The following is a 14733-nucleotide window of genomic DNA, read 5'->3' on the forward strand; positions in this document are numbered from 1 at the left end:
GAAGTAACATAAACTTTCATCCATTTTCGCAATCCAATATCTTGGGCCTTGGGGTTGGGCTTGGTTCAAGCTCAATGTCGAATCCCATTTTCATCCCTGCCCCATTTTGTATTGACCAATAAGTCCCTGTCACTGAAACTTGTTTCTAAAACCCTAGTGGAAGCCGTTGAAGCTTGAAGCTAGGGTTTTAGTAACCATAATCTGGTCTTCTTCTTTTTTTCAGATTTTAACCGAAGCTTCAAAATTTGTTCATAATTTATGAAAATGGGCGCCGAAGAAGAAGATAATCAGAAGAGCATACCAGTTCTGCCATGGATGCGAAGCCCAATCGATGTCAGTGCCGTCCACGAATGCCCTCTCTCTCTCCTCCCCTGCATTGATCCCAGGTAAAAAAACCAACCCAATTCACCAAAACTCTCTGAGAAACTTACCCACAATTCAAAATGTTAACTTTCTTGTTCTGCTTTGTGTTATGGACAAACCCAATTCACAATTTTTTGTTTTACTGTGAATTAGGTTGAAGGTGTCGTTGGAGAAGATGGGGATCTCTTCACTTTTCCCAGTTCAGCTTGCTGTTTGGCAGGAGACTGTTGGCCCGGGAGGTTTCGAGCGCGATTTGTGTGTTAATTCTCCAACTGGAAGTGGGAAGACTTTAGCTTATGCATTGCCAATTGTACAAATGCTGTCGACTCGCTCTGTGAAATGTCTTCGTGCGCTCGTGGTGCTGCCGACTCGGGATTTAGCATTGCAGGTTTCATTGACTTCCTATGCTTACTTCTTTTTTATCATGTCAATCTGTCTTAAGTGAATTGTTTAAAAGTGATGCTATGGAAAGGATTTTGGGTGAAATATTAACTAAATTCGCAATTTTCATCTGCCGCTGGGTCAGGTGAAAGAGGTTTTTGCTGCAATTGCACCTGCAGTGGGGTTATCTGTTGGTCTTGCAGTTGGCCAATCTTCTATCGCTGATGAAATTTCAGAGCTTATCAATAGGCCTAAGCTTGAGCTGGGTGTTAGATTTGACCCTGACGATGTTTTTCCCGAGTTACGAAGTTCTGTGGACATATTGGTGGCTACCCCAGGAAGGCTAATGGACCATATAAATAACACTAAAGGATTTACACTTGAGCATCTCTGTTATCTTGTAAGTAGCTGATTTGGTACTTCAATTTTCATCCATGTGTTGTGATACTGGAATTATAGAAGCAACAGGTGGTTCATGCACTACAGTATATCTTTTTGCAAACTGAAAAACTTGATGATGCATGTTAAATTTCAAAATCGGTTTCAGAGTTTTGTGTTTGATGTGAGTTGAAACAATTTTTTTTCTGGTGGTCACTAATATGGCAAAGCATATGATGATTTATAGGTTGTTGATGAAACAGATCGATTGCTAAGGGAGGCATACCAGTCTTGGCTACCCACTGTGCTTCAAATCACTCGCCCTGACGATGAAAGTTTCCTTCCCTGTGCTCAAAATTTTCTACCTTCCCCATTTGGTTCCTTAAAAACCATAAGGAGATCGTGAGTTCTATGTCCATTTTCTCTTCCTCTGTCAATTTTTATTTTTCAGATCTTTGTTATGACACAGAATGAGCAATATTAATTCCTCTCGTCATTTTGAAATAGAACTACATTTTATTTTTCCCACATCACTACCATTCTCATTTTCTAATGTACTTTTCAAACAAGGTTTTATATTCTTGTCATAGTTTATGAGAGTGCAATAGGTTAATACCATGTTATCACTGACACTCATTATCAAATGCTGGCTTTCGAATTTTTAGGATTCTTGGCACATACAACCAGCCTATTTCATGGGTTTGCCGGCTAGGGTTATAATTCTTACTTGCAGAAACTGAAACTCATATTCTGGCCACTACTAAAACTTGACTCTACCTGCAAGGGGATCTTAATACTGATGGAAATGATAACTTGTGTTTAGTTAAAAATTTAAAGCATGATATATGCCTTGCTTTTGAATGTTATCTCAAATTTGTTTCAGTGGTCTTGAGAGGGGGTTTAAGGGTAAATCTTACCCCAGGCTTGTGAAGATGGTTCTGTCAGCCACGCTAACCCAGGATCCAAGCAAACTTGCTCAGCTAGATCTGCATCATCCTTTGTTCTTGACAACTGGACAAAAGCGTTATCAGCTTCCAGAAAAGTTACAGTCCTACAAGCTGGTATTCTATCTGTACTCTATTTGTAAACACATGAGATTGGCTCTGTTTCTTTTTTATACATAAGGGAGACTTGTTAAGCTCATATTGTGCACACTTTCTTGTTGCCTTGCAAGTGTGAGATGATGGCGACGCTAGATTCATTTAGTCCCTTGGTAGCATAAATAAAGTGAAAAATCTGTGTATTATGTTTTGATAAATGTCTAATATTTTGATGTCTAAAGGGAACACGGTGTCTCTCCTAATTTTTATTCCGTCTTATTTACAGTTATGCGAATCAAAATACAAGCCATTATATTTGGTTGGACTCCTGCAAAGTTTAGGAGCAGAGAAGTGCCTCATTTTCACATCCTCTGTGGAGTCAACTCATCGTCTATGCACCTTATTGAACTCTTTTGATCATCTGCCTTTCAAGATTAAGGAGTATTCAAGCCTTCAACGTCAATCTATTCGAAGGTAATTTCTGGGATATTTATATAAATTGAAGGGATAAAATTTTGAATTTGTGATTTACTTATGGCAGCAAGACATTGAAGGCATTTCGGAAAGGGGAGATTCAAGTACTCGTTTCATCTGATGCAATGACTCGTGGAATGGATGTTGAAGGGGTGAGGAATGTCATTAATTATGATATGCCTCCATACATAAAGACATACATACACCGTGCAGGTCGGACAGCAAGAGCAGGCCAAAATGGTTGTTGCTTCACACTGTTGCGTAAGGAAGAGGTATGTATTGTCTTGTTAGTCTCCACCCCAACGTGCATTTCAGACCAAGGTTATGTGGAATAGAAATATAGTTACCCTATACCCATGTTTTTCTTTTTTCTCTCATTTTAGTATTTCCGTCTTTCTTTTACGCCCTGGTGCAACTTAAATGGGCAAACTGGTAAGTATCAATTCGTTATGAGCTTGTCATGTAAAGTAGATATTTTCTTTAAGTTTGGAACAAATTTATTTATCCGCTGAGGTCTATTCGAAAACTGGGATTATTATTTACCTTGGTTTTGCCCGTGTGAATAATCAGTTTCCCGATGTACAGATATATTTTTGCTTTCATTTATATCGGGCTTGAGCTCAAATAAGTAAAATCATCAAAGGACAACCTGCTCAGAGTTTGGGTTTGTTTGGCTCACTTTGCAGCGCTTTTGAGTCCTATTACTTGATCGAATATCTTAACTCATGAAAAATTACTCACTGATCTTGCTCATCAGCACATGGTTGGAATGAAAGTCGTTTAGGTGTTAATTATCATTCATTGTTCAGATTAAGCTTACACTCACATCATTTACTTGAACTATCGATTATAAGTTGAGATCTTTGTAATTTTCTTCTTTCGTTGCAGGTTAAGCGTTTCAACAAGCTATTACGCAAAGCTGAGAATAACTCTTGCTCTAAATACTCTGTTCCTTCTAGTTACATTGAACCACTCCACTCTATCTATGAATCCGGTAATTGCTTTGCTTATTCATCACGTCTATAAAGATTAATGTTCACTCTGATGGCTTCCACCATTACGATGTTTGCCCTCCATCGAATTTACATGTTACCTCTAACGGTTTTAAGCTTACATGGACACCAGCTAGATCTAGTCGAATGGCTTTAGATGCTCAAACCAACACTGCTCCTTATCATATCTTTTCTTTTCTCAATGTGACAGCACTGGAGAAATTGAAAGAGACTGTTGAAATGGAAACATCCCGGAAGAGAAAGCGGTGAAAGGAAACAAAACAGAGCAGCCACGAAAAGAGAGTAATTACTGAAGCAAGTTCTGTGTAAGAGTTAAGGTTTGTGGAGGGGTAAATGTAAAAGTGAACTCCCCTCAGTATACATGCTTCATAGTTGGTGTAACAACTGGTATGTTAGCAACCATTTATAAACTTTTTACCACCAAAGCATTTTTGCTGCCTTCTTAGTCGTAAATGGTTGGTTCAGATGATATCGCAGCAGGACCTTGCAGGCGATCGGACATTTAGTTTGATACAGAGCTCAGGTCTACGGACAAGGTCGTATCGCAAGAAGACATTAATCTGTATACTGTTGAACTAGCTCATGTTCTTAAAACTTCAGTAACCAAACAATCTGATAGATTACGTCACAACTATCGTAGATACGAATACGACAATAATGGAATTAAGCTTAAGATATATAGACAAACTATTATAATATAAAGAGTATCAATTTATCAGATCTCTCTTACTGCTGTTTGAAGGGTTCTTGTTTTTGTGATAAAGAATATATATGCAACTGCTATCAGGCTACGATATTTTTCTGTTTTAACATATATGACCACATTTAGCCGCTACAAAACAGCCGCGATCGTCACGAACTACTCCGCCGTAGCCGCTTAATTTCCTTTCCGCATCCCACGCACCATCGACATTCAGTTTCAGTTTGCCGGATGGAGGTGAAACAGGCACTGAAAGTATTGAATCAAGAACTTCTTGTTCGGCATTCCCACTCTGTGCCAAACACACATTACTGAATTTTCAGTATGGCTCAACATCTCAGATGGTGCAGGTTGAGCCACTCATACGATCTATGTACATTGGGTTCCGGAAGCACACGACCGAGTATAGGGACTGCTCTGCTGGCCATGATGTAGAAAACGGTGATTCTGGCAGCCGAGTCTATGCTTCTTGATCAAGAGGATACCAAGGCTGCCAAGGAGGTGGCAAGAACTGTGGCAGCCGAAGTTTACTCCTCAGCTGAGAAAGTCAAGAAATTGGAATCTGAGCTTGCTGCTTTGAAGGGGTCTAATATCTCCGCCCCCACTTCTGAACAATTTGCGACAAAGGCCACGAGTACTAGTGCCTATTGATGGTAAAAGACATGAATCTCGTTCATGCTTTAGCCTAGTTTTTGTGTAGTGATGGTTACGTTTACATTACATAGAATTGCAATGTGATCATGTGAAGCTATCAAAAATTGCAGTAAGAAGTTACGCACCAAATATTCCAAACCAAATCAAGATGTTGACTCAATAATTTATATTTTTGGAGTGAAACCAAATCCAAGAAATCGAAGGTATCTTTGAAGCATGAAAGGGCTGGGGAGCTTTTCTATCCGGGTTTGTTCTCTCCCATTGCTCGGATGGGGACAAGAGTGATTTGCTTGAAAGGATACCTATCGACAATTAGAGCCCTGGTGTGTGGTTTTGCTCGTCTTATTTTCTAATCAATCGGGCAATTTTAAATTATAAACTTTTTCTTCCAAAAATGAAAGCACTAAATAACAATTACAAATTTACAAACAAGATTCGGAAGTTTGGAATCGAAAGGACATTTTGGTCAATCACTGGACATAAATCGAAATGCAATAAGATCACACGAAAGTAGGATTTTTGGCATACATTTGGTGGGATTTTTTCGGATACTTATTTCTATTACATAGAGATACCTTCATATATCTATCAAAACCTACCCACATTTAAGCCTATAAATACAATGCTACGAGAGTGACAATAGTACGTGTAGAGTTATTTGTAAAATGGTTAAATCATTGTGGCTTGTCAGTGTTTTTATTATTTTTGTTTTTCATGGTTCAGGTAATGAATCTCCCTACATCCAACTGCAAGTAATCTATGCATACCAATAGGTTGAACTAGCTCACCGATCATATGATCTCCAATTTTCATTTATGTCTGTAGCTACTAGTATGATGGCTATGAGACCCATAGATGAACAGTTCTGCAACTCGGTGATAGAAAATATGACGTGCGCAGCTGCAGGAACGGATCAAGCGTGTGTTGATGCATGTGTAGGCAAATATATCCGAACCGATATGCGAAGATATCCTTGGCGAGTCGAGTGCATTATCTTGCATATGCAGACATCATCCATGCTATATAGGTGCTCATGTCGTCTCTTGTGTGTTATCTTCGTGGATTATCAGTAAAATGGAAATAAAAGAATGTTTGTTATAATTATTTTAAGGAATATCAATTTATCACACTGGTTGAAGAAAATTCAATTGCTACCAGGCTACGATACTTTTCTGTTTTAACATATATAGCCATACCTTTTAAGTTCGATCTATCGGTTGGGGGGAAGAAGGGCTAAGCTGTAGCAATATTTTTCAAGCCATGCATAGATTAGTCCTCATATTTCCCAGAACTAATTAATAGTAGCAAATAAATATGAAACATTGATTGATGGAAAAGCAATAGTTAGTGATTCTGTACTCTGTACAGCATAATATTGCCTCTCACTTTCCATATTATATATACATATATGTACATACATATATATATATATATATATATATATATATATATTTCCTCCATTCGCCTAATAGAAAAAGTTCCCTTTCAGTATTTCATTAGCTCAGCTGATTTGGTCATCTCACTAATACTCCATGACCATGCATGCATGTTTGTAGAACCAAAAACAGAAAAGAAAAAAAAGGAGAATACATAAATTTAGGGCCTCAAAAAGACGGCTGCAACTCAAATACTGTCACAAATTAACGCCTTCAAGGCTAGATAACGAGTTTCCCAGTTTATTTGCTTGGCCTTCAAAGGCGTAGTCTTAGTTTCCCAACACGGACAAAGACCTACGAACTTTCCTGAGAAAGTACTTTGACTCGGCACCGGAGGCAGAAGCAGAAGCGAAACTTGGTGCCGACGATGACGATGAAGAGGAACGAGCAAACCTGTTGGATGATGATGAAGGGAGAGAATCATTTGGGGTATGAACATATTCTCTCTCCTCCTCATTAATTGTATCCAACACCTTTGAAGTTCCTTGCCTCATCACACTCACAAATTGTGGCGGTGCAACTTCAGTGATGAACCTTGCTAGTCTTGCATTCGCCATTTTCTTCACTACAAGTTGAAGAAAACAAGTAACAATTGAGAATTTAGAAGCGGTCAGGAAAGAGAAAAGAGAAGAAATCTGAGAGAGAAATGTACTTGAAGAAAAGGGTTTGCTTGTCAAACCGAGCATATGAACACAAACTTATATAGATCAAATTTGTTTGGGTTTACGGTAATTAAGCCACGGGTCCTAGTCCGGGAATGTTAAATCATGTTTTAATAGCTAGTGCCGCCTCTTGCTTTTAACATTAATTGCTAGGGCTGACGTGGGACACACGTATTGGTGGGTGTCTATCCTTGGGTGGAAGTCAGATATCCGCAAGAGATATGGTTTTTGTTGGGAACGATGGCTTCCAAATTTGCACTTTTCCAGCCGCACTGGGAATAGCCATGGCCATGCCACGTTTCAGTTTAGTTTGCTTGATCTGGGCAGTGATGCTGACAAAAACTTTCTCGAGAAAATTTCGTTCCAAGAAAATAATGGTTGGCTCAAATCCATTTGGGGTGACATGTTAGGAAAATATCCCAATCATGGTTTACTAGTACGTGATACCTACCGTGTTTGTTAGGTTGACAATTACTAGGATAATTGGTTTTAATTTGTTAGCTCATCAAATTATGTAACACCATGCTTTTAACACATGATTATTAGTGATTTGAGAGTTGCACTAGCTCACACTTGCAAAGAAAATTTGAGAAATGTGTTTTACTTAGTCATCTGCTATGTTTTACTACTAATTTGTGTGTGCTTCAACAGTCCATCGATCATCATAAATGCTAGGTGAGGTCGACAATCCTTCTTTACATTAAAAGGATTGGCTTTGTTTGTTGGTGGGATAGATCTTTTCCAATTCTTTTATCATTAGTGAGAAGATTTGAGTTTGGAACTTTTTTCAACATTTATTTTTTGTAAATTAACTTTGAAAGTTTTGCTTTGAGCGAAACCCTAACTCATAAATGTAGAAATTCTTATACTCGACTATGGTTGGATGACATTTCTAATGGTTGATCTAGTGTTGGTGTGACTAACTATATCATAGTTCTCAAATTTTTATTTGCAAGCGATGAACATTTTAGACAACTGCGATTCAATTGTATCAATTAATGAGAGCTTGATCGATTGTTCAGCATGCTTAGATTTTCCTATCCATAGCCCGAGATCCTAAATAAAGTACTAGTCTTAGCCCAATTACATATCCTTGGAGAAAATTGCAAAGCAAAAAGGCATACAGATGAACTTTTACATGGTCCTACAAATGCTAAAAAGTGCAAATTTGGACTAGAATGCTCAAAGAAGGGATGTGGATGGTTGCCCAAGCATAATCGGCCATATCATCATCTTCATTTATTCAACTTGATCGTCCATATATTGGTCAAAATTCATACATTATTTCTCTTCCATGCTTATGAATTGCTTCTTATCCGAGGCATGAACAGTGTTAAATGGTCCACACTCCCTAACAATTTCCATGCTCTTTCCCCATCCGTCTGCATCTTATCAGACATTTAGGGACTTTCTGGTTCTTTCCAATTATTTATTTTCTGGGCGTGGCATTTGCCTTTTTGATTGTGATAAAATAAAGGAATGATGACCTAAGACGGCTTGAATAGTGAACACTGCATTGTATGCATAGTAGAAAGGTTTACTAGTTTACCTCAAACCCTGCCTTAATATGTCCGCCTCCGGATCAGCTGTAACAGATCAACTTGTGCTGACCGATGATCATTATATCTGAAGAATATTTCGTGAAGTAATTTGATAATAATGCTAAAGGGACCATATTATAGTTAACGATCCATGATGTTCCAACACCAACAGATCGTAATAAGACGTTGTTAGTCGCATAACATGAATGCCACAACTTGCATCGTTTGCTTTGTTCGAATGAAGCTGTCTCAATGCAAACTGAGGCCTAATTAAGACGAAAATGAAATAATGGATTCTAATTTAGTACATTAATATGATTTTGTTCACAATAATATGAATTTAAGGATCACCCGATTAGATTTATGAGAATAAGATATTTTTTGCTTTCCTTCTAATCAAGAATACGATGAATGAGGAAAACTTTAAACATATAATAAAGGTATAATACGAGGCCTAATTTAAATTGAGGCCCAAGACATTCCTTGTTCTCCTTACCTCCGGCCGCCTCTGCTTACGACTATCGACTGGGGTAGGTGTGCCCTGTGAAGCAGGGCACCAATAAATGCGAAAAGCTAAAATAAAGTTGTAGTTGGTACTGCATGTTAGTAGGTGAAAAAGCCTGTGTGATCGAGACCGTAAACCATCTGTAAGCCTCCGCCGCCTCCGCAACACCCCCCCCCCCCCCAAAAAAAAAAAATTGTCAAATGATTCCAATGACTTATTTGGATAAAAGAGTTTGAAGACTGATTTGAGTATGTAGTAGCTCCAAGATTTCCATTCAATTCATAAAGTACTCATGCTCATCTCTTTACCAACCGATCGACGCGGTTTCTAAACTTGGCAGCAAAGTGTTCCTCTGATTTTTAATCCCCCAAACCCTAATTCCATGCAATATATGATCAGTAAATGTTCCAAATTTTACAGAGGAAGATGCGTGTGCATGTTACAGAATTACAGACAATATGTAATGATTTTGACTAATCGGAGAAGAAAAAAGAACATGCATGCATGTGATGAATTTTACTCATCATAACGTAAGTAGAAGTTAAAAAAACTTGTTTTCTCAAATAAAGTCGGATTGGTTGCTTAATACTTTGACAATTAATAAAATTTACTGACGTTTCACAATAAATAAAAATAAAGTTGTACTAAAGATTACCTCCGAGATCAGCTCATATATGGTGGCGATAGGTCCTCACCAGCACGAGTCACAACCTTTTTAACAACAAATCCCATACCAAAGCATATGTATAATGGTATTGAAGCAGGTATGTATAATAATAGTATTGAAGCAAGTTGTGTGCTAGCTACTTGTTTGCAGACAAGAAGAGCAACTTGCTTTCTATTTTCCACAAAACAAAACAAAAGGAAATGGTGCAAGTTGAAAAGTTCAACTTCAATATACAATATTCATTGTCCAAAATTAGTTAATGCAAGATGATAAAGTAATACTCCAGTTAATTCCAACCACCTCACCTATATAAAGCGACCATATGGCATTACAGAATCCACAACATATCCCTCCTTCCTCTGCAATATCCATATACAAATCAAGCTTAGCCTATTGAGGTTCTAATCCAACCTGCTTATAATTATAACAAAATGGCCAACACTACTGAAACTTCCTCATTGACCCCATTTTCTGCAGTTGCACCTTCTCGCTTTCTTCCACTACTTCAAAATTCTAGCAGGGTGCAAATCCAATCTTTGGAGACAATACACGAGGAAGAATCCGAAGGGGATAATATGATTGCTGATGAGACGTGTTCTCAGGTGCCTTCTTCACCGGTATCATCACTCTTGCCGGCCGCCTGCTTCTTGCAAGTGACGAAGTCATCGTACACTCGCCATACAATTGCATGCCAGTCCTGTGCTTAGAAAAGAACTTAAATATATAATGTCCCATTAGCTAATTAATTTTTCCTTTGAAGTGTTTTGTTTGGTAATTTTGTTTCTAGATGGAAGCTTAAGCCGAAGTGTATGCTTCCATTTATCCTTTCATTTCCTGGCTACAAGTCTTTTTCATTGTAAACTGGTTATGTTATCATGTATGCTCCTAGTTAAGCCTAATTATATAAAAAATTAAGTAGTTTTAATTTTTAATCATTTCTGTGCCCCTTTCCCAGCCTATTTTCTCTACTACTTTTGCCCATTGCCTTAATTCATTTTTTACTAATCTAGTACTTGATCGAGCCAACTCAACAAAAAATGTTAAGAAAAATGACTGTGACGAGCATATCAGTGATTCTATCACATCATTCGCGAATTAACCTAGTTATTGTGTGGTCGAGAAAAACCTTCAAGTATATATATCATATCTGATACACACAACAATACTAATCTACCACGATGCATGCACTACACCGTTCACATGTCGTGGCATAACCCATACACGCGGTTTTAAGGTTACGCAGTTTTACCAATTTGGCAATTACACGCTTATCTGTTGTGACTGTAAGGTGTAACGTGCTTTTGCCATTCTGGATTCCACACACGGATAAACTGTAAAATTGAAATCTATCCTTTCCTTCATTGTCTCCGTTCGTTTTGCTCATCACATGACGTGAAGCCTTGTCAACCGCTGATTGCTGCAGCAGGGCCAGCCCACCACCCTCCTATTTTTACACCCCTTTTCCTCTTCCATCTATGTATAATACCATGCTTCTCCAACTCTTCTCTCCAACACAATAACATTCATGAGCATACAATTCCTACAAGAGAACATATATAATATTACCTTCCACCTTAAGAATTATACATTTAGTGAGATAAGGGTTTGATGGCAAAGGAAATGAGGTACCTGCACAACTGGGGTGAAGTTGCACCAGCTCTTGTCATCCCCCACGAGAAGCCTTCGAATAACGTTTCGAAATTGGAGCCCATTGCTGAAGAAGGATCGGAGTACCATAGCTTTGAGATTCTGCCCAAACGAGTGATGTTTTTCTTTCCAGTGTTTCTTTCTTTAGCGACATACCTCATATTGTGCAGACAGATCCCTTAATTTGTAAAGGGAGTTCTCTCATGTAATATGGCCGGCAGGCATAATTGTATGTTGAATAGATCTATTCGCAGGCTAGAGTTTGAGGTGCATTCACCTCTGAAAAATTGATGATGCATTTTGCAATATAAACAATTCTTTCATTGCTGAATTCTCTCTCTTTTACTAAAGTTGAATGGTTTGACACGATTAACTAAATATGTCATCGATCCTTCGGAAGAAAAAAATAACATGACAAGAACATAATATAACTCAACCCTTAACTCTCGTGAGCGTCATTTGGAGAAAAATTTAACCAAATTTTGACTACCGATCGTGTTAAAATGCTCTAAGCTGAGCTCTTATTGGGCAAGACGGGATTTAGCAAGTTATGATTATAAAAATTGCTCCATTTTGGCACTCCAAATTATGAGAGTCGTAACGAAACACTCCCAGTACTGTTCATTTTTAACGAAAAACCACATTTTTACCTTTTTTCTGATACTATTTATTTACACATTTATTTGTCATTTTTCATTAAAACTAAAGTTTTTTTTTTTAACTTTTCGTTACTTTTTCTCCAAATTAATTAATCATCTTTAATTTTTCTATAGAAAATGAGAGTCTAACACTATGTTTGGATGAGGGAAATAAACTTGGAATTTGGATAAAAGTTAGAATTTATAAATTGACATGCACCAATTCCCTTGTTTGGATTTATAACATAGAAATTTAGAATTTCTGTGTGAAAAAAAAACTTAGAATTTGGGGCCTCCAATTTCCAAGTTTAAATTCCGTGTAAATAGGTGTCATTTCCCAATTTCAATGATTGAGAGTTTAAAATTAACAAATTCCGTTTTGAATTTCATTGTTCTTTTAAGTTAACCAAACAACAAAATTCACAAATTCTAGAAAATAAAATCCCTTCATTTCAATTTCCGTCATTTTAAAATTCCTTAATAATCTTAAATTTCTTCATCCAAATATAGTGTAAGACTCTAAATTGGGAGTGTCGAAATTGTCACCTTAAAATATAGTTGTGAAGACTTAAAAGCCAAATCTCGAGGCCCATGACCATTTTTTTAGGCCTAATCAAATAAAAGGTCATTGTGGTAATAAGGTAAGCAGAAGATAGTCTCTGTGATAAAAAAAAAAAAGATTTATATCCTTGTGGTGTAATCCGTTAGCAAATTTAGTCCAAAACTAATTTTTTTATTAAATGTCCTTTAAATGCAAGGATAAATATGTATTTTAACGTGTTATTCTTCCTTGTCTCTACTGTTTATCTCTCACCAAGAAAATAATGAAGATGGTGAAGATGTTTAGAATTTATCTTTATATGGCACAAACATCATAGCATCCTGTAAAATTTGAGAAGTGACACAAAACGAATCAGAAAAGGAATGAAAACCTTGTTAACCAAATCAATCAACAATAACCACGGTATAAGTCTCACCAATCCGACATAGCGAAATCCAATCAATAAACAGAAAATTACTCCGAAGCCTATCAGCCGATATACATCATGTAGAAGCAAAGCAGCTCATGCCCCCTCCCTCTCTTGTTGGTGTTCCGTCTAGGAATGGCCTCCCTCGGGCCTCTTCTGTATAATTCCCAAGTTGGGGTGGGAGTAACCCCTCCATCTCGGCTGCAGGTAGATTTTTTTTTTGTAGTCTTTTTGGCTTGATAGTTATTCATCATATTTACGGGAACATGTCGGTTCCTGTTCTATGTAAGAGCCATGCTTATCTTCTCCTTTCCTAAGGAGTCTTTTGTATTTTTCTAATTTTTTTACCATGAGGGTTTAAATTCTAATTTTTTTTTACCACAAGAGCTATCTTCCGATAACCTTATCACCATGTGGACCATCTATTCGATTAAGCCTCTCTTTTTTTATCCCATAGTACAAAAGAAATTGTCCTTATATTGACCGGCTTAGGTGACTGGATTTGACGAATACACTGTCCAGAGATGCTTTCAACCATTTTAAACGTACGTCTAAACGATTTACTTACATTCTTACTAAGGATTGATTTCAAAAATATTTGGGAACTTTAATGAAAAGCTTCCGGTACTGTTCACTTTAACGAAAAACCACATTTTTACACTAAAAAGTCAATCCTGGTACTATTCACTTTACCCTTTATTTTGTCCTTATCATTAAAACTCAAAGTTTTCAAGCCATTTTCATTAGTTTTCCTAAAATATTTACACTACAAGCATTTTCAATCATTTTAAAAATACTTTCAAACGATTATCCTTCTATGCAATAAAACAAACACATTTTAATCACTCGAGGAACAAACTTCAAAAACACATCTAACACAAAAAAAAAAAAAAAAACCACCACGTAGGATAGGCAAATTGTTAAAGAAAGAATATTTACAAAATCGTTGTAGGCTTCTAGATCTCCTTCCATCGAATTTTCCTCTATACCTAACACTTGTATAATTCCAGAAGGCTGAGGTATCATCACACGTAGTTTTCAACAAGTATTTTAGGACGTTGTTACACCAGATATTACGCCTATTTTAGAAAGTTCCTAGACTTCTTCAAACTTAATGCCTTACGTGTCACCCTGTCATTGATGCACCATGGTCATTAGCCAGCTCCCACCTCCTCTAATCTCGTATTAATTTTCAGTATATATACAACGCTTCACAATTCATTCCCTACAAACCCAATACCTCCACCTCCCTCAGTAATCTCACAAGATTATTCATAATTTGTATTTTTAAGGTGCTTAATTCAGAGATAATGATGGTGAAAGAGGTGAGCTACATGCACAACTGGGGTGAAGTTGCACCGACCCTTTTCATATCTCCCCAGAAATCTTCGAAATGTCCGGAGCTGGAGACGATTGTTGAAGAAGCAGTACCGGCTGAATCTCAGATTAACATTGAAATTCCGCCATTTTCGAAGAGGGCAATGTTTCTAATTCCGGTGTTCGTTTCTTGTGTTTCTTATTTTTTGATGTACAGATATGATGTTTAATTATTGATTGGTGTACATGGAATAGATTTGAGAGATCGAGGGTAGATTCATCTCCGAAAATATTTAGGGTTAATTGCTAATGGTCCAGGTTATGTATTGTAGCAGATTGATTAGTTTCA

General features: G+C 37.3%; 2 protein-coding genes across 3 annotated transcripts; one reads left to right on the forward strand and one right to left on the reverse strand.

Moving 5' to 3' along the window:
• On the forward strand, positions 1–4367 carry LOC103435160 (DEAD-box ATP-dependent RNA helicase 1). 2 transcript variants are annotated; one of them, XR_003773689.2, is made up of 10 exons: positions 1–386; positions 517–751; positions 890–1144; positions 1370–1524; positions 2006–2183; positions 2449–2636; positions 2704–2908; positions 3525–3630; positions 3840–4036; positions 4115–4367. XR_003773689.2 is itself a non-coding variant. In XM_008373550.4 (9 exons), the coding sequence occupies exons 1-9, from the start codon at positions 259–261 to the stop codon at positions 3896–3898; spliced, it is 1509 nt and encodes a 502-aa protein (XP_008371772.2). In that variant the 5' UTR covers positions 101–258; the 3' UTR covers positions 3899–4074. The 2 variants fall into 2 exon arrangements, 1 of the variants encoding a protein (XP_008371772.2); XM_008373550.4 differs by lacking the exon at positions 4115–4367 and having other exon boundaries at positions 101–386; positions 3840–4074.
• A 2341-nt stretch (positions 4368–6708) lies between these two features.
• LOC103435161 (uncharacterized) lies at positions 6709–6996 on the reverse strand. The gene has a single exon (XM_008373552.3). The coding sequence runs from the start codon at positions 6994–6996 to the stop codon at positions 6709–6711; it is 288 nt and encodes a 95-aa protein (XP_008371774.1).
• Between the last annotated feature and the right edge of the window lie 7737 nt (positions 6997–14733).

Source organism: Malus domestica, chromosome 05 (assembly GCF_042453785.1).
Source record: "Malus domestica chromosome 05, GDT2T_hap1".
Taxonomy (NCBI): domain Eukaryota; kingdom Viridiplantae; phylum Streptophyta; class Magnoliopsida; order Rosales; family Rosaceae; genus Malus; species Malus domestica.

Excerpts from the sequence above, each read along its gene's own strand:
- LOC103435160 (XM_008373550.4), top strand. The coding sequence starts at position 259 with ATGAAAATGGGCGCCGAAGAAGAAGATAATCAGAAGAGCATACCAGTT. Across the intron at positions 1,145-1,369 it reads TTGAGCATCTCTGTTATCTT|GTTGTTGATGAAACAGATCG; the intron begins GTAAGTAGCTGA and ends GATGATTTATAG. Across the intron at positions 1,525-2,005 it reads TTAAAAACCATAAGGAGATC|TGGTCTTGAGAGGGGGTTTA; the intron begins GTGAGTTCTATG and ends AATTTGTTTCAG.
- LOC103435161 (XM_008373552.3), bottom strand. The coding sequence starts at position 6,996 with ATGGCGAATGCAAGACTAGCAAGGTTCATCACTGAAGTTGCACCGCCA.